Below are 27,843 nucleotides of genomic sequence, written 5' to 3'. Positions count from 1 at the left end.
CTGCTTGCTGCTCTCTATGTCACATCTGTGTGCTATTTCGTCCTGCACGAGTATATCTCTCTTTCTCACATCTCTGTACTCTTTCTCAAATAAATAGCAATAGTAGTAGCACTGAAGATGCACAAGCAATCTGGAACATCACCTTTGTCTATCCATATTTGCACGCATGCAACAACTCCACTAGCCAGTCCACACCAGCATCCAACCCTGTCTCTCCCTCTCTGTTCTTCCTCCACATGCAACAACAGCTCCTCCCTTCAATCCCCTCCAGTAGCAGCTGCTGGCAGACCTCCTCCCGCTCTGCTCTCTACCCGAGCAGGAGCTCCTCCCTCCTCCCTTCAATCCCCTCCAGCAGCAGCTGCTAGTAGACCCCCTCCCGCTCTGCTCTCTACCCCGAGCAGGAGCTCCTCCCTTCGAGCCCATCCTCATCTTCAGCCACGACGGCCATGCCCGTCCCCCTGTATCCAATGCCCGACGGCTCTTCAAGCAAGCCACAACGGCCGCGCCCCCGTATCCACTGCCCGACGGCGATCTCTCTCCCTCCCTAGATTTGCTACTTTGCTCGGATCTGAGAGAAAATCAGTGAATGAACGAAGCTGGGATGCAGTGGCGGCGGCGGCGTGGTGGCGGGAGGGAGATTTCCGGACGCAGCCGTTGCCTCCACCAGCGAGTCAGGGAGGGGATCGTGGACGTGTCGTTCCCCTAGATAGAGGGTAGAGAGAGGGCGATTTGGGGGAGACCAGAAAAACAGGGAGGGGATCGCTGCTGGAGGCGTTTTTTTGCTGTTCTCCCCTAAAATAACGATCGGGGAGGGTTTGGGGCGCTGCTGGACTTGCTCTAATACACGGAGTAAAAAGGACCGGAGGGACTATATATACTACTCCCCAAATGTTAAATTATGATCTAAATTCTAGTACCGTATGGACTAGACGTAGTACATACGGTGTGGGCCTTTGCGTTGGTACCGACGCGTACGAGTACAACTCGTTTACTTGTCCTCCAAGGACTCTCATGTATTGCCCTCTTATATACCCCATGTAGTCGCACCTCAGACGGTCTGTCGTCTCGTGCTTGTAATACTCCTCCTCATAGTGATTGCACCTTCGTGCGTCCGTGGTTTTCTCCCGCAAGGGTTTCCACGTAAAAATCCGTGTTTCTTTGTCTCGTTTATTCTCGTTATTATCTAACAAGTGGTATACAGAGCCAAGTTACAGATACGAGATTTGAGACGAAAGAATTAGGGTTGCGCGCCGCCGCCGGCATGTGACCAGGAGATCCGAGGCAGGATCGATTTCCGCGTGCTGCTAGTCTGTACGACGCCGAGACCGACAACAGTCCGTACGCGTTCATATCAGCAAGGGAGCAGCCGCTTTCTCCGATCAACCGAGACGCTGCTTCAAGTCTCGAGGGCATCACGTGTGGTGCTGCTTCCCCCGATCGTGACGTGAAGACAGAAGCCAAGTACTACTAGTACTCACTTGTTTTCCAAGATCGATCTTGGTAGTAGCCTTGCTACTTTTCATGTGAAGGCAAAGTTAACCATCAGTACTACGTGCCACGTGAAGTCATCCACGTCAGAATTTTTTTTGTCTTTGGTTGCTACGTGCACACGAGTATACTACCAGGTGCTATCTGTTTTAGTTTTTGATTCGCATATTAAATTCTGTCAAGAATTTTTTCTACCGGCTTGTACTACTTTGTGTACACAGATTTAATCTACTCATGGCATCCATGAAGTAGAATTTTCCGCTGCTGGACCGTGACACAAGGTTTACTCTATGGCAAGTCAAGATGCGGGCGTTGTTGGCACATGTCGACTATGATGTAGCACTGGATAGTTTGGGGAAGAACCGAGTTCAAGATTGGACTGATGAGGAGAAAAGAATTGATTGTAAGGCTTTGTCACAAATTCAACTCCATTTGCATAATAATATTTTGCAGAAAGTTTTGAGTGAGAAAACTGCCGCCGCTCTATGGTTAAAGCTGGAAGGGATTTGCATGACTAAGGATCTCACCAGCAAGATGCATCTGAAGCAAAAATTATTCCTGCACAGGTTACCCGAGGGAGGTAATGTTTTGAATCATATTTCAGAATTTAAAGAGATCATATCTGATCTAGCTGCAATGGAGGTTAAGTATGAAGAGGAAGATACTGCTTTAATGTTACTTTGTTCACTGCCAAGTTCTTATACCAATTTTAGAGACACCATATTATACAGTCGTGATACTCTCACGCTTAATGAAGTTTATGAAGCTTTGAACTCTAAGGAGAAGATGAAATTAATGGTGCCTCATGATGGTTCGAGTTCATCCCAAGCCGAGGGATTATCTGTTCGTGGCAGGACAAAGGAGAAGAACTCCAATAATGGAAACAGAGGCAAAAGTAAAAACGGCTACAGGGGCCGGTCGCAATCCAGAGACAAGAAGTATTGCAGGTATTGCAAGAGAGACGGGCATGACATCTCTGAGTGTTTCAAGTTGCAGAACAAGGAAAAGAGGAAAGGTAACAAACAAGGTGAAAATTCTGCTAACGTTGCTCGTGATGATAGTTCCGATGATGCTCTTGTCGTTATTGCTGGATGTGCTGAGACCAATGATGAGTGGGTACTTGACACTGCATGCACTTTTCATATGTGTCCACATAGAGATTGGTTTAATACTTTTGATTCCACTACTTCTGCTGGTTCCGTTTTGGGTTTTGATAATTCACCATGCAAGATTGAAGGCATAGGTTCTATTCGAATCAAGATGTTTGATGGCATAATCAGAACTTTGACAGATGTTCGGTATATTCCGAAGATGAAGAGAAATCTTATTTCTATGAGTGCCCTTGATGCAAAGGGGTACAAGTATTCAGGTGGAGATAGTGTTTTGAAAGTCACCAAAGGTTCCCTTATTGTGATGAAAGGCGACTTAAGTTCGACCAATGGTCTTTATTACCTTCGAGGTTCTACCGTTTCAGGTAACGCTACTCTAGTTGTTTCAAAGAATTTTGATTGTGATGCTGCTAACCTTTGGCATATGCGTCTTGGACATATGAGTGAACTTGGTTTAGCAGAGTTAAATAAGAGAGGTCTTCTTGATGGATATGAACCTGGTAAATTGAAATTTTGTGAGCATTGTATCTTCGGCAAGCACAAGAGGGTGAAGTTCAATACTTCGACTCATACAACTGAAGGTATTCTTGATTATGTGCATTCTGATTTATGGGGACCATCTCGCAAGAAGTCACTAGGTGGTGCTAGCTACATGCTGACTATTATTGATGATTATTCGAGAAAAGTTTGGCCTTATTTCTTGAAGCATAAATATGAAGCATTCTCAGCTTTTAAGGAGTGGAAGATTATGGTTGAAAGACAAACTGAAAGGAAGGTAAAAATACTTCGCACTGATAATGGTATGGAATTCTGTTCTAAGCAATTTAAGAATTATTGCAAGTCTGAAGGCATTGTCAGACATTACACCGTTCCTTATACTCCTCAACAAAACGGTGTTGCTGAGCGTATGAACAGGACCATTATTTCCAGAGCCCGTTGCATGTTGTCCAATGCAGGTTTGCATAGGCGTTTTTGGGCTGAGGCCGCTTCCACTGCTTGTTATCTCATTAATCGTTCACCATCTATTGCTCTTAATAAGAAAACTCCAATTGAGGTATGGTCTGGTTCACCTGCTGATTATTCACAGTTGAGAGTTTTTGGTTGCACTGCTTATGCTCATGTTGATAATGGAAAGTTGGAGCCTAGGGCTGTTAAGTGCATCTTTCTTGGTTATAAGTCTGGTGTTAAAGGTTTTAAATTGTGGAATCCTGAAACCCAGAAGGTTGTTATTAGCAGAAATGTTATCTTTAATGAATCTGCTATGTTACATGATGTTTCATCTACTAATGTTCCCGTTGAGAGTGAACAGCAGCCTACTATTCAGCAGCCTACTGTTCAGGTGGAGCATGTTATTGATTCAGGTGATACATCTGGTAATGAAATTGTTGATGCACATGATGAACCCGTCGTTAATGATGATCATGTCACTCCCACTCCAAATCAGCCTATTGTTCCACCCAGTTGGAATCTTGCACGTGACAGAGTTAGACGGGGTATTAATAAACCTGACAGGTTAATTGAAGAGTGCAATATTGTTTCTTTTGCTTTATCTGTTGCAGAAGAAATTGAAGGTAATGCTGAGCCTTCTTCATATTCCGAGGCTATTATTTCTGGTGATAGTAATAAGTGGATGACCGCTATGCATGATGAGATGGAATCACTTGAAAAGAATGGCACTTGGGATTTAGTAAAATTGCCTAGAGAGAAGAAACCTATTCGTTGCAAGTGGGTTTTCAAGAGGAAAGAAGGTGTTTCTCCTAATGATGAGACAAGATATAAAGCAAGGTTAGTTGCTAAAGGTTATAGCCAGATTCCAGGTATTGACTATAACGAAGTCTTTTCTCCTGTTGTGAAGCATAGCTCTATTCGCACTTTACTCAGTATTGTTGCCATGCATGATCTTGAGCTTGAACAATTGGATGTTAAAACTGCATTCTTACATGGAGAATTAGAAGAGGATATTTATATGGAACAACCTGAAGGTTTTGTTATTCCTGGAAAAGAAAAGCTTGTCTGTAAGTTAAAGAAATCTCTTTATGGATTGAAGCAATCCCCTAGACAGTGGTACAAGAGATTTGACACCTTTATGCTCTCTCAAGGTTTCAAAAGGTCTAATTATGATAGTTGTGTTTATTTGAAAACTGTCAATGGTTCAACTATTTATTTGCTCCTTTATGTTGATGATATGCTTATTGCTGCAAAGAGTATGTCAGAGATTAATGAACTAAAGAAGCAATTGAGTAATGAATTTGAGATGAAGGATTTGGGTGCAGCAAAGAAAATACTTGGCATGGAAATATCCAGAGATAGACCGTCTGGAAAAGTATATCTAAGTCAGAAGGATATATTGATAAAGTTCTTCGTCGTTTTAATATGCATAATGCCAAGCCGGTGAGTACACCGTTAGCTGCACACTTCAAATTGTCATCAGCTTTATGTCCTAAGTCAGATGCAGATATTGAGTACATGTCTAGAGTTCCCTATTCAAGTGCAGTTGGTTCACTTATGTATGCCATGGTTTGTTCTCGTCCTGACTTATCATATGCATTGAGTGTTGTCAGTAGATACATGGCTAATCCTGGAAAAGAGCATTGGAAAGCAGTTCAGTGGATTTTGAGATACCTGCGTGGTACTTCTAATGCTTATTTACAGTTTGAGAAAACTAGAGATGGACTTGTTGGTTTTGTTGATTCTGATTTTGCTGGTGATTTGGATAAGAGAAGATCGCTCACAGGTTATGTTTTCACCATTGGTGGTTGTGCTGTGAGTTGGAGAGCAACTTTGCAGTCTATTGTGGCATGTTCCACTACTGATGCCGAGTATATGGCTATTTCTGAGGCTTGCAAAGAAGCTATCTGGTTGAGAGGTTTATACACTGAGCTTTATGGAGATTCATCTTGCCCTACCGTATTTTCTGATAGTCAAAGTGCCATATATCTTACAAAGAATCCAATGTATCATGAGAGGACAAAGCACATTGATGTCAGATTTCATTATATTCGAGATGCTGTTGCTGAAGGCAATTTGAAGGTATGCAAGATAAGTACTCATGATAATCTTACTGATATGATGACAAAGTCAGTTCCGACCAATAAGTTTGAGCTTTGCTCAGGCTAAGTTGGTATTTCTTATTAGTCCTATGAACTTTGACGCACAAGGTGTTTATGCTGATTTGGATGGAGTTATTCACTTTCTTCGACTACTGGAGGGAATTTGGATCAAGGTGGAGATTGTTAAATTATGATTTAAATTCTAGTATCGTATGGACTAGACGTAGTACATACGGTGTGGGCCTTTACGTTGGTACCGACGCGTACGAGTACAACTCGTTTACTTGTCCTCCAAGGACTCTCATGTATTGCCCTCTTATATACCCCATGTAGTCGCACCTCAGACGGTCTGTCGTCTCGTGCTTGTAATACTCCTCCTCATAGTGATTGCGCCTTCGTGCGTCCGTGGTTTTCTCCCGCAAGGGTTTTCACATAAAAATCCGTGTCTCTTTGTCTCGTTTATTCTCGTTATTATCTAACATCAAAGTTACAAAGTTGAGACACTTATTTTGGAACGGAGGGAGTACTATCTATCGAGTAGTATCCTCGTTGGGTCTTCAGGAGACGAAAATTGATCAAACCTTCACCTCTGAATTCTTGAAATCGTATTCTCTGATCCTGGTTTAAAGCAACCTTGAGGCTGTTTTAGGAGTGAATTTGCCCCTGATGTCTCCCTCCATGGGGTGCGGCATGAGCTAGTCGCCGCCGCCGAGCTTCGCAAAATACGGCAGGAGCTCGTCGTCATGAACGGTGGGAACCCTCCGGGACACGACATCAACGGAGGCAAGGGAGATGTCTGAGCTTTGGCCCGAGGACGACATGGTGTTCCGCATATGGAGCGTGCGACGCCAACGTGCACAACACCAACTTAAACGTCTCCTACGCATGGGGCGAGGCGGTGCTCCGCTTGCTGCTGTCGCTGCGCGCTGCCGTAATTCAAATCAGGTCATTACCCGCACCAAGGGTAGGTTCTCGTGTTGCTCATCATGCTACATCAAAAGGCAGTTGCACACCACTGTATACTTACATCCATGCAAAATTGCAGACACCACTAAACTAACTCTAACTAGAATAGGCTGGACAGCTAATTAACGATCATTGGCCACACAACGTACACTTATTACAAGCCGACTCAAATACAAAGAAATAGTTTGAACAGTAGTACAAATAGGCTACCACACTATCTGATTACTTGTAGCAGGGAGATTCGGATGTTGACACCCGCGCGTCTTTCTCGGCACACGGAGAGCCACCTTGCACGGTCGCGGTCAAGCTTCCTCCGGCAGCACCAATCAACGCCGGCTCCTCGGCCGCCACCGACGACGACGGCTGTGCCTGCCCGTTCTCGCCGGGCAGCCCCGCCTGGGCACGGCAGAGAGGGCACGTCGTCCTGGTGCGCAGCCAGGCGTCGACGCACTCCAAGTGGAACAGGTGGCCGCAGTTGGGCAGCTCCCGAGCCTGGTCTCCGTCGGCGAGCTCGGCCAGGCACACAGCGCACTCAGCCCTCGCGGCTGCGCCGCTCTCCTTCCGGTACGCGGTGACCGGCAGCGCCGAGAGAGCGGACGCGTCCAACCCGTGCCGCCGGCTGCCGATCATGCCAACGGACCGGAGGATGCCGCCGGCGAGGCCGTGGCCGCCGCTTCTGCGTGAGCGAGTGATCATCAGGTAAACCATGAGAGGGATGACGACGACGACGACGGTGATCATCAGGAGGACCAAAGAGACGGTGAGCGCGAGGCGGGCGCTGAAGTTGTAGGTCGCCTGCGGCACATACGGCTCGGCGGCACCCGGCCCGCCGGCCACTGGGTTCCCTGACATGGCACGGCTCGACAAGCTCTCTGGCTGGTACTACAAATCAAGTACACTAGGAAAACAATGTGAAAGTGCAGAAGGATTTATCTCAGAGCTTAGCTTGGGCAAGACGCTGCTCGTGTCAACTGTGGTGTCAGTGTCACATACACTAGGATATGTTTGATGCGACGCTGACACACGGGGTGACGAGGAACAAATTGTCACTGAGACGATCATTGTTCCTTTGGATTAATTTGAGCGGCGCGGTTTGACTAAAAGGCATTTTTAAGGCTTACCCGAGCTTTCGGTAAACAGAGAATTTTCTCCCATCTCCAGCGGACCCTTAAACCGCGGAACTGAAAATGCGTTTTTCAGCTCGCGGAAAACGTATTTTAAGGATTGATTTAAGCTGCGGCCGAACAGATCCCACAAATTTAAACGGAAAACCCGAATATTCGCTTATATTTTTTCCCATGCCTTCTTCTTCCTCGCCCCCTGTGTCCACGGTCAGCTAGAGATGCTCTGAACATGCATATGTACATTTGATTTCGACAAATTTAACGCATGCGCACGACGCGTACGTACGTTCATCCGTGCAACACTAGTGCACCACGACTCAGTCGAGTGCCGAGACCCCTGAGACGGCGAGCGTGCCGGCGGCGGCGAGCCCCGCGGGCCAGCATGGCGGGCATGAGCACCAGACTGAAAAGAAGGACGAGAGGCGCCGTCGAGATGGACGGGCGGCGGCGGCGGTCCGGAGGGGTGGGGCGGCTTCCCGGATGAGCAGGGCGGCGGCTGGGGACAGACGGGGCGACGGCCGGGAGCGAGCCATGAAGGTTCCGATGGCAGTTGGACTCCCGTCAATGGTCTTTTGCATAATACAGGGCACCCTCGGGTTGGCTCCGTAATCCTTATTTTCAGAGGTTCAGTGGGGATGTTTTCCGCGCCCCTTAAAAAAATTTACAGGTCGGAATCGTTTACGGGTTCTATTCATGTTGTTTTTTCTGCCTAAAACTGTAAACTGGCAGTTATTTTACAGTTTTCTATGTTTTAAAGGGTCCTAGAGATGCTCTAAGCTTGTCAAGTTTAATGGGCTAATATGAACGGTGTGGGTGGCATTTCACGTTATATTGTGATAGGCACTATATAGCATGTAATGGTGCTCTACATATATGTAATTAAAATAAAAGGGTACACATCAATGCACCCACAATAAGTTTTTATTTGCTCCCGTAAAAAAACTTTTCGTTTGCTCTAGACATGTGCCGTTTACTTGTAGGGTTTGTTTGACTCGAAGAAATTTCATAGCAATTTTAGAGGTTCCATTTCTTAGGATTTATTCTTCTATAAAGCTTGTTTGGTTTATAGGAGTGGAAATGATAGGAATTTTCCCATGGTCTGCTTTGCATACAACTCCAAACGAACAATTCCATTGTGTCCAACCTCATAATTTTCTTTGTTTTTCTGACAACTCTGGCTTGCACCTAACGCTTTGGGAAATTTCCTCCGTATTTTCTTGATGCAACCAAACAACTTCTATTATCTTTGACTTCCCATGACATCTAAATCTATGATTACCACTGACACGGTCGGTTATTGTTCCTGTGGATTAATTTGATCGGCGTGGTTTGACTACAAGGCATTTTTAAGGCTATCTGAGCTGTCGGTACACAGAGAATTTTCTGCCGTGTAAACTTGTCCAAGTTTGGTCAGATGAATGGTGTGCGTGGGCGGCATTTCACGTTATAATATGATAGACAAGAGCATATATGTAATAGTACTCTACATGTCCCTAGTAAAATAAAAATGTGTACATCAATGCACCCACAATAACTTTTCATTTGGTCTAGACATGTGTGGTTTACTTGTAATATCTGTTTGGTTCAAAGAAATTCCATAGGAATTTGAGAGGATTCCATTTCTTAGGATTTTTTTATCTATAAAGCTTGTTTGGTTTATAGGAATGAAAACCACACTAATTTTCTTATGGTCTGCCTTGCTTAACAAATCCAAAGGAAAAAGTCCATTGAGTCCAACCTCATAATTTTCTTCTATTTTGTCACAACTCTGGCACGCGCCTAATGTTGGGAAAGTTCCTCCATATTTTCTATGCACTCAAACAACTTATATTATTTCTAACTTCCGGCGTTTTTGATTCCTATAGGATTCAACATGACATGGACATGACATCCAAATTCTATGTTTTTTCATATTTCTGTTTTTTTAATCACATGAACCTGAGAGCCCCTAACCTTTTTGTTTTGCAGCATCGCACTGGTATTTTTCAAAGGACTTTTATAACTACCAAACGTTCGGATTTAAGCAATAGGCAAGAACGATCCTTATTTCACTCTAGTTATATACATGCATGCATTAGAATAACTAATTTTCTTTTCACGTGCACTATTTCCTTTAATTACATGCATATGTGCACTAGAAGACGAAAAACTGATGTCACCTAGATTCTTTTTTTTCAAACTTTGAAATGTTTTGTAGCTTAAACCGTCGCTCCGATTAAAAAAACGTCTTCGCAAAAAAAACCCGTCTCGACGAGATCTTCAAAACTAGATCCCAGGTTGATATGTTCTGATGACTTTTTTTTGGATCAAAAAGTTACCACATCTGGGCTACGTAAGTTATCACGTCCGTCGTACATAAGTTACCATGTCATTTACATAGAAGTAACTCGGAGTATATTTTCGACAAACTTTTATCATGGGTTCAAAAAATGATTATGGTGTTTGCAGTGAGTTATTAGCTTTGTTGTGTATATTACCATGTTGCACAAAAGTTATCGGGGCTATTTTTTCATTAATTTTCATTCCCTCTGTCAAAAAATTACCTCGATATTTGTATATGAGTTATCAGCTCTGATGTGCGTATATTATCATGTTGTTTACATATGAGTTATTGGGAGGTACTTTTTAACAACATTTTTCCCTGGTCAAAAAGTTACCACGGCTGGATAGAGTAAGTTATCAGCTCTATTGTATGTATATTACCATGTTATTTACACACAAGTTATGAAGTTATTTACACACCAGGGTCAAAAGTTACCGTGGGGTTTGTAGTGAGTTATCAACTTTATTTTTGTGTATAATACCGTGTTATTTGCACAGAAGGTTCCGTGAATATGTTTTACAACAACTCCCCACCCAGCCCCCCCCCCCCCCCCCCCCCCCCCCCCGCGGTTCACCTAAGTATCAAGTATGCAGTGCTTCTCTTACCATGATATTTCCACAAACGTTACCGAGGTTATCTTTTGCAAAAGAAAAATCCTCAGGTTCAAGTTATCATGATGTTTGTAACTAAGTTATCATGTATATGATTCGTTATTACCATGATGTTTATACAAAATGTTACCGGGGTATATTTTTGACAACTTTTTCCCTTCAGGTCAAAGTTGTCGCTAAGTTATCAGGTTTGCCATGTAGAAATTACCGTGTTGTTTACACATAAATTATCGGGGAGATGTTTTAATAATTTTTTCACTCCAGTCGAAGTTACCATGACATTTATACGTAAGTTATCGGATCCCAGGTGCACAAATTACCATGGCATTTCCACATAAGTTATCGAGGTATTAAGCAAGATGTTCAACAAAGCTCCTAAAAATCAATACATTCGCCAAATAAGTTCTAAAATTCAAAGGGGTGAATGGATAAGCGTTGTTGGTTCACCGATTCACTAGGTTCGGGTAAAAACATACTTAAGTGCTAAAAAATGGGAAACCAAATTAAGTTGTTCGTGTGCAAACGTAGTAGAGTATACCTGTTAAATAGCATATTTGCTTTTTTTACATCAACACAAAGAACCTAGGTGAGGTGGCTAACTAGATGAGTACTTTGATAAGAGGTACAAAGTTCGAATCCTGCTCTTCACAATAGTTTTGCACTTTAATCAAAGTACTCGAGGAAGCAGAGGAAGAAATTGAAATCAGATCCAATCTAATCAGCAAACAGAGTTAACTAAGGTGGTTAGTTGGGAGATGTCCCGAACTACAGGTGGGAGGTTCGATTCCCATCACCGTAGCTTTTTTGCATGGAAATGGAGAACGAGGAAAGAGTTGTGGGAAGTGGAGAGAGAACAAGGAGAGAGTTGATCTCGATCGCGAAGGAATATCGAGTCGGTCGTATCTATTATAAAGATGAGAACGTTCGGAAGTTACATTTGCCGTTTTTCAAAAGTATACAAGTGTGACAAAACCACAAGCCATTTTTCATCATATACCCTAACAGTTGCATAAAACTAAAAACCATATACGCAACTTGTTTTTTACCCACAAAAATTTATAATAGATGACCAACATATGTGTTTGTGATAAAAAAACATGGTTGTCCTATAAACTGGCTTTTCATGATACAAAGGTTTTTTTCTTCCAAAACTACAAGTGCATGACCTCAAAATTGTGATGACGGCAAATGTTTCTTTTAGTGATATACAAGTAACTATATAATTTTTTTTGCGAGAAACTTTCAATCTATTCATCTTCAATCATGGCAATACAACAAACAGTAGAAATAATAAAAATTACATCCAGATTCGTAGACCACCTAGTGACGACTACAAGCACTGAAGCGAGCCGAAGGCGCCGCCTCATTGTCCCTCCCTTGTTGGAGCCAGACACAACTTGTTGTAGTAGACAGTCAGGAAGTCGTCATGCTAAGGCACCATACACTAGTAGAAAAGGGGGCAATGGTCCAGACCGGGTCAGCCCATTAGTCCCAGTTCAATCCAGAACCGGGACCAATGGGGGCATTGGACCCGGTTCGTGAGCCCGGGGGGGCGGCCGGGCCACGTGGGCCATTGATCCCGGTTCGTCTGAACCTTTTGGTCCCGGTTGGTGGGACGAACCGGGACCAATGTGCCTTGGTCCTGGCCCACCACCATTGGTCCCGGTTGGTGGCCTGAACCGGGACCAAAAGGCTTCCCTTTAGTCCCGGTTCAAGCCACGAACCGGGACCAATTAATTGCCTATATATACCCCTCGCCCGCAGGCAGAGCACTCTCACTGCTCTGTTTTTCGTGGCCGGCGAGGAGAGAGCTTTGTGGTGCTCTAGCTCACCTCATATGCACACGATGTGTTCGATGGAATGCCTGAGCCACACTACTTAAGCTTTCTCCTCTCCAAGCTCGACCTCCAAGCTCCATTTTCCTCAATATTTGTCTAGGTGCGGTCCGTCACGTCCCGTCCCCGTCTTCACCGCCGTCGATCGCCCGTGCCGATCTCGTCGCCGGCACCACCGTGGTGAGCCTCTTGTTCTTATCTTCTTTCTGAAAGGAAAAAAAATTCTTACTTGTATGTTTATATAGATACTTGTATAATTTTCTTACTTTTATTATTGCATCTTATATAGTGCGATGGTTTTGGTATCCGCCCCCGTCGGCCCTCGTCCTGTCTATGATTCGGATGTGGTATATATTATCTTTTCATAACTATTGGTTCATCTATTGTTTATGACAGTTATGCCGACCAACGTGACATAGATTTTATTTATCTAGGAGGTTGTTGAACCGGAAATTCCAACCGACCCTATTGTCGAGAGGTTAAATTTAGTTGAAGAAGAAAACAATTTCTTGAAGGAAAAAATTAGAAAAATTGAGGAGGAGAAGATGATATTGGAGTTGCATGTTGCGGATGTCGTGGATGATCACAAGATCAAGATGGATGCAATGCGCTTGAAGATTAGAAAGATTAGAAAATATGCCATTCATACCGAGGCTTGGTATCATTATGCTGTTGGATCAGTTGTTACATTGGTTGCGATTATGATCACATTTTTTTTCGCATTGAAATGTTTTACATAGTTTCAATGTATGGTTTAATTAATTTAGATGCTCAGCAGAGCTTTATGTTGTTAGATGAGAACTATGTATGTACTTTGGTTTTAATGTGATGATGAACTTCTATTAATTTGGTCACTTAATTATCTATTCATGATGTTACCCAAGCGAAGAAAAAGTGAAAAAAATGACACAAGCGAAGAAAAAGTGAAGACTTTCTCCCGCAACTATTATGATGATACCATGCCAACTTTGTAACACATGAGTATGATACCATTGTCCGTTTTGTACATGCACATGCTATGTGGGTGAATTTATGATACCATGCCAACTTTCAACTTTTTCATAGTTTATTTGAAATGCTTTAATGTCTTATGGTTCGGCCCTCGTAATAATTAAAAATAGCAACAATAAGTATTTTGTTGTAAGTAGAAACAAAATAAAATAAATAAAGCAAGAAAAAATAAAAAAACAAAAAAATGTTTTCAAATTTGAAAACTAATGGCACTAACAGAAAGTTTATAATTTTTCTAAAACTAAAAGCAAAAAGAATTAAAAAATAAAGCAAAAAACAAAAGAAAATAAATAATGCAAAAAACAAAACAAAAAAACAATTAAAAATAGCAACAATAAGTATTTTGTTGTAAGTACAAACAAAATAAAATAAATAAAGCAAGAAAGAAAACAAAAAATAAAAAAAGTGTTTTCAAATTTGAAAACTAATGGCACTAACAGAAAGTTTATAATTTTTCTAAAACTAAAAGCAAAAAGAATTAAAAAATAAAGCAAAAAACAAAAGAAAATAAATAATGCAGAAAACAAAATAGAAAAACTGGAAAACAATTAAAAATAGCAACAATAAGTATTTTGTTGTAAGTAGAAACAAAATAAAATAAATAAAGCAAGAAAGAAAACAAAAAAATGCCTCCTACTGGGCCCCCACGGCTTGAATACGACTAGAAACCATACCATGGGCCAGGATTCAGGCCCGCAGTAGGCCCAGAAGGCCCATCAGGCAAAGCAGTAGCAAATAGGCCCGCAAGCCTACGGTGGAGAGGAGCTCGAGAGGGGTGCGGCAGTGGGGCTTATAAACCACTGCGCCCCCTCTCAACTAGTGAGGTGGGACTAAATTTTGGCCCGACGCGGGCAGCACAGGGTCCTTTGGTCCCGGTTGGTGGCACCAACCGGGACTAAAGGGGGGCATTGGTACCGGTTCGTGGCACCAACCGGTACCAATGCCCACCCTTTAGTCCCGGTTGGTGCCACCAACCGGGACCAAAGGTCGCCGCTTCCCGCCCTTTGGGCTGCTGAAAAGAGGCCTTTGGTCCCGGTTGGTGGTACCAACCGGGACTAAAGGGGCATTAGTCCCGGTTGGACTCACGAACCGGGACCAATGCTCTTGCTATATATACAACACTTAGGAAAATTTGACGAACACATCGCCAGTTGCCCCTGGCCCGCCCGACGACGCCGAGCTCATCGACGCCGCTAGGCTGCCCAGATCGACGCCGTCCGCTGCCCTAACACCGCCCGCCACCCAGACGCCGTCCGCGCGCCGCCCCGACGCCGTCCGCGCGCCCCCGTCGTCGCCCCTGCCCCGTCGCCGCCAGGCGCTACCCCGATGCCGCCCGTCGGCCGCCCCCGCCGACGCCGTCGTCGTCGCCCGTGCCCGTCGTCGCCGTCACCGTCGCCCCTAAGCGCGCCCGGTCGCGCCCCTGTTGGGGAATGTAGCAGAAATTCAAAATTTTCCTACGCGTCACCAAGATCTATCTATGGAGAAACCAGCTACGAGTAGAAGGAGAGTGCATCTACATACCCTTGTAGATCGCTAAGCGGAAGCGTTCAAGTGAACGGGGTTGATGGAGTCATACTCGTCGTGATTCAGATCACCGATGATCCTAGTGCCGAACGGACGGCACCTCCGCGTTCAACACACGTACAGCCCAGTGACGTCTCCCACGCCTTGATCCAGCAAGGAGAGAGGGAGAGGTTGAGGAAGACTCCATCCAACAGCAGCACAACGGCGTGGTGGTGGTGGAGGAGCGTGGCAATCCCGCAGGGCTTCGCCAAGCACCATGGGAGAGGAGGAGGAGGAAGAGAGGTAGGGCTGCGCCAAGAGAGATCGAATCGCCACTTATGGGCAGCCCTATGCCTCACTATTTATAGGGGGAGAGGGGGCTGCGCCCCCCTCTAGGGTTTCCCACCCCCAAGGGGTGCGGCCAGCCCTAGATGGCAAAGGGGGCGGTGGCCAGGAGGGGGAGAGAGGGGAGGCGCCCACTAGGTGGGCCTTAAGGCCCATCTGGACTAGGGTTTGCCCCCTCCCACTCTCCCTTGCGCCTTGGCCCCTTGTGGGGGGCGCACCAGCCCACCTAGGGGCTGGTCCCCTCCCACATATGGCCCACGCAGCCTTCTGGGGCAGGTGGCCCCACTTGGTGGACCCCCGGGACCCTCCCGGTGGTCCCGGTACAATACCGATATCGCCCGAAACTTTTCCGGTGACCAAAACAGGACTTCCCATATATAAATCTTTACCTCCGGACCATTCCGGAACTCCTCTTGATGTCCGGGATCTCATCCGGGACTCCGAACAACATTCGGTAACCACATACAAGCTTCCTTTATAACCCTAGCGTCATTGAACCTTAAGTGTGTAGACCCTACGGGTTCGGGAGACATGTAGACATGACCGAGACGTTCTCCGGTCAATAACCAACAGCGGGATCTGGATACCCATGTTGGCTCCCACATGTTCCACGATGATCTCATCGGATGAACTACGATGTCAAGGACTCAATCGATCCCGTATTCAATTCCCTTTGTCTAGCGGTATTTTACTTGCCCGAGATTCGATCGTCGGTATCCAATACCTTGTTCAATCTCGTTACCGGCAAGTCACTTTACTCGTTCCGTAACACATCATCCCGTGATCAACTCCTTGGTCACATTGCGCATATGATGATGTCCTACCGAGTGGGCCCAGAGATACCTCTCCGTTTACACGGAGTGACAAATCCCAGTCTCGATCCGCATAAAACAATAGATACTTTCGGAGATACCTGTAATGCACCTTTATAGCCACCCAGTTACGTTGTGACGTTTGATACACCCAAAGCACTCCTACGGTATCCAGGAGTTACACGATCTCATGGTCAAAAGAAGAGATACTTGACATTGGCAAAGCTCTAGAAAACGAACTACACGATCTTTGTGCTATGCTTAGGATTGGGTCTTGTCCATCACATCATTCTCCTAATGATGTGATCCCGTTATCAACGACATCCAATGTCCATAGCCAGGAAACCATGACTATCTGTTGATCACAACGAGCTAGTCAACTAGAGGCTCACTAGGGACATATTGTGGTCTATGTATTCACACGTGTATTACGATTTCCGGATAATACAGTTATAGCATGAATAAAAGACAATTATCATGAACAAGGAAATATAATAATAATACTTTTTTTATTGCCTCTAGGGCAGATTTCCAACAGCCCCTGCCCCACGACCCGCCCCCACCGTCGCCGTCGTCGCCGGCCACGCCCCTGCCCCGGCTCGCCATGGTCGTCGCCGACGCCCTCGCCGCCGCCGCCGTCGCCCTCGCCGGCCGCCCCCGTTGTGAGCCGCCGCCGTCGAGGCTCTGTGTTCAGTGCTTTTTTTCATACATACATGTGTATTTTTTTTGTTCATTGCATTTTTTCATATATGTAATTAATGTATATATGTATGTGGTAGCTATATTATGAATGGATGTGGCTATGTATGTATGAATGTAATGTTCATAGAATTTTTTTGTTTATATATGTTTTTTCAGATATGTATTAATTTTTTATTTAGGTTGTTAGTAGATATCGATTTTAGGTTAGTGCATTTTAATTAGGTTAGTGTAGAGGAAAAAGTAAAATAAGGAAAAGGAAGAAAAGAGGAAGAAGGGAGAAGGAAGAAGAAGAAGAAAAAGAATGAGAGGAAAAAGGAAAATAAGAAGAGGAAGAAAGGAGAAGAAGAGGAGAGGAAAAGAAGAGGAGAAATAAATAAGAAGAAGAAAAAAGAAGAAAAAGAAGAGGAGAAGAAGAAAGGAATAGAGGAGAAGAAGAAAAAATAGAAAAAAAAATTCTATTTTTTCTTCTTGTCCTCTATTGCTTTCTTCTTCTTCTTCCTTCTTCCTTCTTCCTCTTTTCTTCCTTTTCCTTAATTATTTTCCTTTCTCGAGGGAGAAGAAGAAAAAGAAGAGGAGAAGAAGAAAGAAAGGAATAGAGGAGAAATAAATAAGAAGAACAAAAAAGAAGAAAAGGAAGAGGAGAAGAAGAAAGGAATAGAGGAGAAGAAGAAAAAATAGAAAAAATCTATTTTTTCTTCTTCTCCTCTAAATCTATTTTTTCTTCTTCTCCTCTATTCCTTTCTTCTTCTCCTCTTTTTTTTTCTTCTTTTTTTTCTTCGATCTTCTCCTCTATTCCTTTCTTCTTCTCCTCTTTTTATTTCTTTTTCATTTTCTTATGTTTTATCGGATCTGTCGCCGTCAGGCTGCTCGCCTTCGCCCTCGCCGCCCCCTCGAGATAACTTCGACGTACATGAGGGGCGGTCGATATATATACCCCCTCTCGACCGTGATAACCTGTACAACGGCAGCACCCCCTCGGACCTCTCGCTAGACCAAAACTCTCGAGGCCACCCAAATTTACCAAGTTAAAAGAGTGTTGTCGTCGAGGCCACCCCAAACCCTTGAAGCGTTGTGTCGAGGCGATCCCAAACCCTAGAGAAGCAGCGTCGAGGCCACTAACATGATTCCTTATTGTGATTAGCTAGCTAGTTCTACGTTTGCCACTAATATATATATATATATCCATCTGTACCATGTTTGAATAATAATTGACATGTTGTAAATATTTGCAGAAACTATGGAGCACTCCCGAGACGAAGCAACAGAAGCGATGTTGGGGCACATAATCGCACAAGGAAGTGATGAAGTTGCGTCATATCTCAACGACACCGATGGTCAGCTGGAAGGACTGGGTGAAGAAGAGGGCTATGTTCATGATGGCTTCGGCCCATTAATGCCGGTACAAGAAGAGGGCTATGTTCATGATGGCTCCGGTGACACAATGGAGGTACAAGAAGGAGACCGTGCTGACTGCTCCGGTGACCGAACCGAGTCCGGCCAGGTATATATATATTAGTTAAGCCCGTGCTGACTAGTTAATTGATGCATCCATTGTTTTGGTATATGTACACATATTAATTACTCTCGTCTTTCTTCCTTTTAATTTCTAGCCCTCCGGATCGAGCACAACGTCGGTAAGGAGACGAGGCCCGAAGAAAAAGTTGAGCTCGGATGAAAGGTTTGAGATCATAGAAATCGCGCCCGACGGCGAACCGATTGAACCCATCCGGACAAAGAACGCATTTTCTGCTCAGTGCGGGGTTCTTGTTAGGGACAAGATCCCGATCAGCATCCAGCAATGGTGTAAGCCTAAGGATGACCCTGAGGTGTCTTATGTCAATGATATGTAGAAAGAAGATCTTTGGACTCAGCTGAAGGCAAATTTCACCCTACCGCCAGAGGAGGATCCAGAGAAGCCAGTTAAAGAGCAATTAATCAAGTCTTGTGCTCTTAAGAAGATGGAAACCCTATTCAGGAGCTGGAGGAAAGCGTTGAACCATTTTGTCGGAAAAAAAGACACCAGAATTCATCGGAAAATATGAGAAGATCAAAGATCACTGGCCCGCATTTGTGGCCCACAAGACATCGGAAAAGAGTAAGAAGATGTCGGCGACGAACAAGCAAAATGCTGCGAAGAAGAAGCTTCACCATCGCACGGGGTTAGGTGGCTACCTCAAAGCCCGGCCTAAGTGGTCCAAGGAGGAGAATGATCTGCTTGAAAAAGGGATCGAACGAGAGACAATGAGATGGCCAGACCGTTGCCGGACTTGGTTCTTTGGGGCTGGGGAACCTCGGACCCTGTATCAGGGGAGTGCCGTTGGACGGACGAGCAACTGCAAATACCCCTCAAGAACCTTCGACACTATATCAATGCAGCGCAGCAAGGGACGTTCGTTCCAGACAGGGAGAAGGACGAGCTCACGATGGCCCTCGGGAATCCTGAGCACCCTGGACGGATACGAGGCACGCCAGGCTCCATTCCGTGGAAGGTTGGTTTTCCGGACGCAGGGGGTTACAAAACCCACGAGAGCAGGAAGAAACTGGAGCAGGGCGAACTGCAGGCGCTGCACAAAAGGGTAATGGGGCTAGAGGAACGAGAAGAGGAACGAGAAGTAGCAGATCGCAGCAAACGACCTGCCGAAGCTTCCCCCGAAGCTACCCCGCCATCTCAGCGGAGAAGTAGCGTGGCTTCCACCGAGCTGCTTCAGCCGGAGCATGTCTTGACGGCTCCTGCCAGCTATCTCGTGGATGCTATCACGGAGTCTCAACATTGCCACATTATGGCGCGATGGATGAATTGGAAGGTCAAGGCGGTTGTTGGCTCTGTTTATCCTACTGGATCCGGAGCAACTTATCACTGCTGGCCGATTCCAGAAGGATATGCTAAGGTGATGGTGGATGAAATAACAGAGGGATTTGAGGACCTCCTGCTTGACCACCCTACCGGTGAAGGGGAGACTAGGCTGGCTTCTGCTCTGAAGACTCCATGCCTATGGCGGAAGGAGCTCATCAACCTTCCGAACTGGACGCCTCCGCCTCCTCCTCCTCCTCCTCCGGCGAGTCAGGGCACTCCGCCTCCTCCACCGCCTCCTCCTCCGGCGAGTGACGATCAGGGCACGTGTGGCGGCACTCCACCTCCTTCTCCGGCGCGTGGCGGCACTCTGCCTCCTTCTCCGTCTGCGCCGGCGCTCCCGAGCAGCCAGCAGCCTCCTCCTTCTCCACCTCGCCAGCAAGGGCGGAAGAGATCCGCCGCCGCCCCGACTGCTCCGGCGCGTCATACTCCTTCTCCTCCGCCTCGTAAGCAAGCACGAAACAAGACAGACGCCGCAGCCGCTCCATCTGCTCCGGCGTCTAGCAGCACAACCAGAGGCGGGAGGCAATACAGATACGGTCCACCTCAAGCCTCTAGAGAAGTTACCGTACGAGAGGACTGAGGAGGAAAACGATATGATTGTGCGGACCCACGTGAAGGAGTTCTTTGAAGGGGTGAAAGCAAAGAGACATCCAGCTCCGGAGGAGAAGGTAGATCCGGTGAAAGCAAAGCGCACTATCGATGCCCTAAGGAAACCACCAAAGTGTCCACCGAGAACCAACTATCAGCGCATTACTAAACAGACATACCTCCAAGCCCAGCGGTCGGGAACTACTGTCAGTGATAAAAGGTTAAAAGAACGAGCAAAGGGGAAAAAATTGCCCAGCTCGGCGAACAAGCACAACAATCGTGCCCCCCCGCTCAATGTGTCTAATGCTCCGGGGACGGTGGCCGGTTATGGCAATCTTACAGATTACCTGCCTGACGATCAACTTCTTGATTTCTTGGAGGTGGACAAACACAGATACGAGTACGGAAAGCCTCTCGTCAAAGATGAAAAATCTCTGACAACAATGATGCGAAGATTCCATAATTGGTACATGGAAACCTGCAGAGAGTCTGGGGGGACGAATGCTTTGTATCTGAATATTAAAGAGGAGCACGACCTCGTTGCAACTGATCTGTTGACTATTCCATTTGATGAGTTCTTCGCATTCTTCAGTCAAAAGGCCCTCGATAAACTAATGGTCTTTTGCTACTATCTGTAAGTACTATTTCTATCATTAAGTCTCTATATATAGCTCGACTCTTTCATTTCATGTATTTATAATTAATTATCCTCAATATATTATGCAGATTGAAGACCGTCGAGTGCAAAAAACAAGAAATTTATGATATTGGGTTCATTAACACAAATATCATAGATGAATTTCTGGTTAAAAAGGACGTCAAAGAGGCCGAGGACAACTTGCTACGATCGTTGATAAAAAATCAAAACAAAGATACCATACTCTTTCCTTACAACGGCAAGTGAGTGTTACTGTCATGTGCATATTCGGTTTCCCTTATTACTCGAGCGAGGTTATAGTAATGTAATTGATGAGTTATGCATGCGTGCGCAGGTACCACTATGTTCTTCTGGAGATTAAGCTTGAGCGGGGACTAGTAACCGTCTTAGACTCGAGACGAAAAGATCCCAAAACCTATGCGGACATGACTGAATTGCTCAACAAGTAAGTTCAATCGATCATTATCGCACCATATCGGCAACTTTTTATTCATTTCCTGATATCTCAAGTAATAATAATTATTTTCTTTGTCTTGCAGGGTTTGGAAACAGTTCACTGCAGAAGCTCCGGGACTGCCGAAGGAGCTGCGATATACATACCCGAAAGTAAGTACTACTGGCTAGCTAGTTGCACGCATCTCCCGTTGATTCTATAGCTATACTTTCATCAATTCCATTTATAATGCTTCATTATCAGTTTGATTGACCTCTATTTCTCGTAAAGTGCTTGTGGCAGGAACAAGGGAATGAGTTCTGTGGATACTACGTGTGCGAGTTCATCCACAGCGCGACTTTGAAAAACAAGCGGGGCTACTCTAAAAGACAATACGAAGTGCGTAAGCAATAATATTCACAATTTCATTTTATTACACCATCATTTCTGTTGAGTTTCATTCATATATATGTATTAATTAACCCCCTTCTTCAAATTAGACGTGGCAGATGCGGAATGAACTCCTAGAACCAGATCGCATGAAAGTAATTCAAGAGGAATTGGCGGGATTCTTTCTTGACCACGTCATCAATAAAGCCGGAGAATACCATGTGGAAATTTATTTCAATTGCTAGGGGATTGTAATTAAGAGATCTTATACATATTGTACATGTATGTAGCCAATAGTTTCGGATACATGATATGAAAACTTGTTGTTCGACCAATCTCTCGGAGAAGGAGAGGTCGATCGATCACTTCTCTCGGCATGCATGATTAACTTCTGTACTCAATGGTTCTCTCGATCACTTATGTGTATATAGTACGTAGCGTCGACCAAGCACGGACATAAGAGAGGACACTTCTCTCTATTAATTAGCTAACTAACACAATATATGAAACACCTAAATTAACCCCCCAAAACCCCCAACCCCCCTGAGGGAGTCCTGGATTAGGGGGTGTCCGGATGGCCGGACTATGACCTTTTGCCGGACTCCCGGACTATGAAGATACAAGATTGAAGACCTCGTCCCGTGTCCGGATGGGACTTTCCTTGGCGTGGAAGGCAAGCTTGGCGATACGATATGAAGATCTCCTCCCATTGTAACCGACTCTGTGTAACCCTAGCCCTCTCTGGTGTCTATATAAACCGGAGAGGTTTAGTCCATAGGACGAACAACAATCATACCATAGGCTAGCTTCTAGGGTTTAGCCTCTCTGATCTCGTGGTAGATCAACTCTTGTAATACCCATACCATCAATATTAATCAAGCAGGAGTAGGGTTTTACCTCCACCGAGAGGGCCCGAACCTGGGTAAAAACATCGTGTCCCTTGTCTCCTGTTACCATCCGCCTAGACACACAGTTTGGGACCCCCTACCCGAGATCCGCCGGTTTTGACACTGACATTGGTGCTTTCATTGAGAGTTCCTCTGTGTCGTCATTAACAGGAAGGATGCCACACCCCGTGTTTAAAGACGGCGCTGTTGCTAAAGGAGCTTTGGCTGTCGGCCAAACTCTCCAGATAGGCAGTTTTTTGATGATCGCTTGTTCGGCCGCTGCATCGGCGATAACCTCTCGGGTCTCCAGATCAGCTCGGAACTCGCCGAGCAGTTAGATCCGATGGAGCTCTCTTCCCTAAACGAGCTCCTGGATCACATCGCCGCACTGGGAGTCGCTACAGATTACAGCCAGATTGGGCTTAAACCCGATCAGAGAGAGATCGGCTCTCCCCAGGTCACCCACCACGTTGAAGCGGTGGAAGAACAATGCGGCGAATCCCCACCCATCCTAAGGACCAGATGTGTCCGGATTCCCAACCCCTCCAAGACGGACTGCCGCGGAGGGGAGGACGTCGCCCAAGCCCCGAACCTAAAGTCAGGCAGCAGGCCGGACTCATTGAACAACGTCCAAGAAAATAAGCTTCCGAATTCGGGATTCTCTTGGCCCTTGAGTCTTAGATCGGGCGAGGTTCCGGATTTAAATCCACCCGCCCACCCAAATATAAGGGACTTATCCCAAATACGACAAGAGCCCGGGGAAACAGTACATCACTACTGGGCCAGATTCCTCCTGGTTATGAACAGGATAAAGGACTGCCGTGAGGAGGACGCAATTTCGTTCTTCTGTAACAACTGCACGGACATCGGAGTCCTCAACGCCATAAGTCACCGCGAAATTACACGCTTCGCCGACTTGACATCCATAGTACGAAAGTATTGTGCGACAGAAAGCGTTCGGAAAACCGAAACGAAATTCTGGGATAATCCGACCCTGAATACAATCTCAGTCCGAAACAAAAGGGCGCATTATCGCCAGGCACCTGAGCCAAACCGCAAAAAACAAAAACCCTCTATAGGGTATGGGACCGTACTTGAGGGATGGCTCAATGGACCCTGTAAAATTCATAGTTTAGGGTAAGTCGCACCAACTCATAGCCTTAGAGCATGTTGGATACTCCGGCAGGTGGCCAAGAGTGGCGAGGAGCTTTTAACTCCAGAATCCGCAGAGCACCACCCCAGAAACGCCAGTACGGTGTCAACAGTCTTCGAGACTTTCACATCAAACAATGCGAGGAAGCGAACGCTCCGCAGCCTTGCCGAAGTCTACCAAGTAGCAACAATAAATCCATGGAGTGACACGGCTATTACTTTTAATGCCAGTGACGAACCTAAATTCCGGCCAGCCCGAGCACCAGCTGCACTGGTCCTCAGTCCGATAGTGGACGGCTTCCGGCTTACAAAGGTACTCATGGACGGTGGCAGCGGATTGAACCTCATCTATGAGGAAACACTTCGAAAAATGGAAATAGACTGGAGCCGCATTGAGCGAAGCAACACAACCTTTAGAGTTATAATCCCCAGCGGGGAAGCATGCTGTTCAGGGAAAATCACACTGGACGTGGTGTTCGGCACGCCGGATAATTATAGATCCGAGGAGGTCACATTTGAAGTGGCCCCGTTCAGTAGCGGATACCACGCTCTGTTAGGGCGAGAAGCATTCACAATTTTTCAAGCTATACCCCATTACGGGCACATGAAGCTTAAGATGCCCGGACCCAACGGAATCATCACCCTTGCTAGTGATCCGGACATAGCGCTCCGCGCCGAAAACAAGACAGCTGCACTGGCCCTCGAAGCATTATCCGAAGCCCTAGCAGCTGAGGAACTAACCGTGTTGCGCTCCATGGTGGACAGGGACGACGTGATACTCGACAAGAGATCCAAGTCCACCTCCTTCAAGCCGGCAGACGAAATAGTCAAGTTTCAAGTCCATCCAACGGACACCACAAAAACGGCCTCCATCGGGGCACACCTAAGACCTGATGTAGACGCCGCACTCAGAGAAATCCTACGAGAAAATTGGGACATTTTCGCCTGGCACCCTTCAGACATGCCAGGAATCCCACGCAGGCTGGCCGAGCACGGCCTGAACATCCTAAAAGGGTTCAAGCCCGTTAAGCAGACTCTTTGGCGTTTCTCCGAACCCAAGAGACAAGCCATGGGAGAGGAGCTAGCAAAACTACTGGAAGTCGGATTCATCAGAGATATAAAACATCCAGACTGGCTGGCAAACCTGGTGATGGTACCAAATAAGGACAAATCCTGGTGCCTATGCGTCGATTTCAAAGACCTAAATAAGGCCTGCCCAAAGGATCCCTTCCCCCTCCCCCGAATTGATCAAATCATCGACGCCACTGCAGGACACGATTCATTGTGTTTCCTCGATGCATACTCTGGCTACCACCAAATCAAGATGGCAGAGTCAGACCAAGCCGCAACGGCATTCAACACCCCATACGGCCCATTCTGCTTCAACACGATGCCCTTTGGGCTCAAAAACGCCGGCGCGACATATCAGCGCATGATTCAGACATGTCTGGCCAACCAGATCGGCAAAACAGTTGAAGCGTACGTAGATGACGTGGTCATCAAATCCAAGCATGTCGAAACTCTAGTAGACGACTTGAGGCTCACATTCGACAATCTCCGAGCATATGACATCAAGCTCAACCCAGACAAATGCGTTTTCGGCGTACCAGCCAGAAAGCTCTTGGGCTTCATTGTATCCGGTAGAGGAATTGAGGCAAACCCAGCCAAGATCCGAGCTCGGTCGCAATTGGATATCCCAAAAGACCTCAAGCAAATACAAAAATTGACTGGATGCATGGCGGCTCTAAGCCGCTTTATCTCCCGCTTAGGAGAAAAGGCATTACCCCTTTATCGCCTCCTGCGGCGCACCGAACACTTCGAGTGGACGGATGCCGCCATGGCCGGACTCAAAGAAATCAAAGCCATACTGGCAACAAATCCGGTCCTGGCCGCGCCCAACACGGGCGAACCAATGCTATTATACATCGCGGCAACCCATCAAGTTGTAAGCGCGGTGCTCGTCATCGAACAAGAAACGGACGGACACAGGTTTCCTCTCCAAAAACCAGTTTACTACGTGTCCACTGTCCTAACTCCATGCAAGTCACGGTACCCGCATTATCAAAAGATAGCATACGCGGTGTTCATGGCATCCCGGAAGCTGCGACACTATTTCCAAGAGTGTTCAATAACAGTGGCATCCGAAGTACCTCTTAATGATATTATAAACAACCGCGACGCAACGGGCCGGATTGCCAAATGGGCCATTGAGCTCCTCCCGTTCGATATTACTTACAAGCCACGGCGAGCCATCAAATCGCAGGTTTTGGCTGACTTCATCGCCAAATGGACCGAAGCCGAACTCCCTAAAGAGTACGGCGCATATTCCAACTGGATCATGCACTTCGACGGCTCCAAAATGTTGGCTGGCCTGGGGGCTGGCGTCGTCCTGACGTCCCCTATAGGAGATACAGTCTAGTACGTACTTCAGATAATGTACACGGACTCCAACAACGCAGCCGAATACGAGGCCCTTCTACATGGCCTCCGGATGGCAGTCTCCATGGGCATTCAACGCTTAGAGGTCCTCGGGGATTCAAACCTTGTGATATCTCAAATAAATGGAGACTTTGACGCCAAGGATCCGAAAATGGCAGCTTATCGCAGCGCCGTCTTAAAGATGTCAGCTCGGTTTGAGGGGCTCGAATTTCACCATATAGCCCAGGAGAACAACCAGGCAGCAGACGTATTGGCACGCATCGGTGCAAAGCGCGATGCCGTCCCTCCCAACATCTTCCTAGGGAGGCTTTTCAAGCCATCCGTATCATGGGAGGGGGAGTCCGGAAACAACAACCCGGACACAACCACACTGCCCCTCAACGAAGCAACACCGTCAGCCCACACAATAATGGCAGTCATTACCCCGTGGACAGAACCATTCCTAGCCTACCTAACTAGACAGGAACTTCCCGAGGACCAAAACGAGGCCCGCTGCATAGTACGGCAATCTAAAGCCTACAAAGTCCACGAGGGAGAGCTTTATAAGAAAAGCACAACCGGAGTCCTTCAAAGGTGTATCTCCGACGAAGAAGGGCGAAATCTTCTGGCTGAAATTCATGCCGGACTCGGCGGGCACCACGCCGCAGCCCGGGCCCCTGTAAGCAAGGCCTTCCGTACCGGATTTTATTGGCTGACGGCCCGGGCAGACGCTCAGGACTTAGTGCAGCGATGCGTCGGCTGCCAATTATTCGCTAATCAAAGCCACATGCCGCCTACCGCCCTACAAACCATACCCATTACCTGGCCTTTTGCGGTCTGGGGGCTTGACATGGTTGGACCCCTTAAAGGAGGAACCCACAAGAAAAAATATCTACTGGTTATGGTGGACAAATTCACTAAATGGATAGAGGCCAAGCCTGTCAAGACGGCCGAATCCGGACCGGTGATAGACTTCATATCCGGGGTTGTACACCGTTACGGCGTCCCCCACAGCATCATAACTGACAACGGCACAAACTTTACGGCCGACGAAGTTAAACTCTGGTGCAAAAACATGGGCATCAAGCTCGACTACGCTTCAGTCTATCACCCACAAACTAACGGTCAAGTCGAACGAGGCAACGGTCTTATTATGAGTGGCATCAAACCCAGACTAGTGCGATCCCTCAAGGAATCCAACACGCACTGGGTAGAGGAGCTTGACTCCGTACTCTGGGGGCTGCGGACCACGCCGAATCGCACTACCGGATTCACACCATTTTTTATGGTATACGGCGCAGAGGCAGTTCTGCCCCGCGACATAATCCATGACTCACCTCGAGTGCGCATGTACGAAGAAAGAGAAGCCGAGCTCGATCGGCAGGACAGCTTGGACGCATTGGAGGAGGAGCGCGACGTGGCAAAAGCTCGTTCCGCATTCTATCAACAGCAGGCTCGAAGATATCAAAGCAGAGAAGTACGGGCCAAAACTTACAACGTTGGCGAACTAGTTCTACGCCTGCCGGACAAGAAAAAGGACAAACTAAAGCCCAAATGGGAGGGTCCCTTCATAATCGACCAAGT

The 27,843-nt window shown here is 46.4% G+C and overlaps 1 protein-coding gene across 1 annotated transcript; it reads right to left on the bottom strand.

Annotated features, from left to right (window-relative positions):
• Window positions 1-6,582: 6,582 nt before the first annotated feature.
• Window positions 6,583-7,490, bottom strand: LOC123117439 (E3 ubiquitin-protein ligase EL5-like). Its single transcript, XM_044538192.1, has one exon. It carries the CDS (start codon window positions 7,463-7,465, stop codon window positions 6,836-6,838), a length of 630 nt encoding a protein of 209 aa, XP_044394127.1. The 5' UTR covers window positions 7,466-7,490; the 3' UTR covers window positions 6,583-6,835.
• Between the last annotated feature and the right edge of the window lie 20,353 nt (window positions 7,491-27,843).

The sequence above is a fragment of the Triticum aestivum genome, chromosome 5B (assembly GCF_018294505.1).
Source record: "Triticum aestivum cultivar Chinese Spring chromosome 5B, IWGSC CS RefSeq v2.1, whole genome shotgun sequence".
In the NCBI taxonomy this organism is placed as follows: Eukaryota; Viridiplantae; Streptophyta; class Magnoliopsida; order Poales; family Poaceae; genus Triticum; species Triticum aestivum.
The sequence above is the reverse complement of the archived record's forward strand: the minus strand, read 5'-3'. Positions and strand labels throughout refer to the sequence as shown.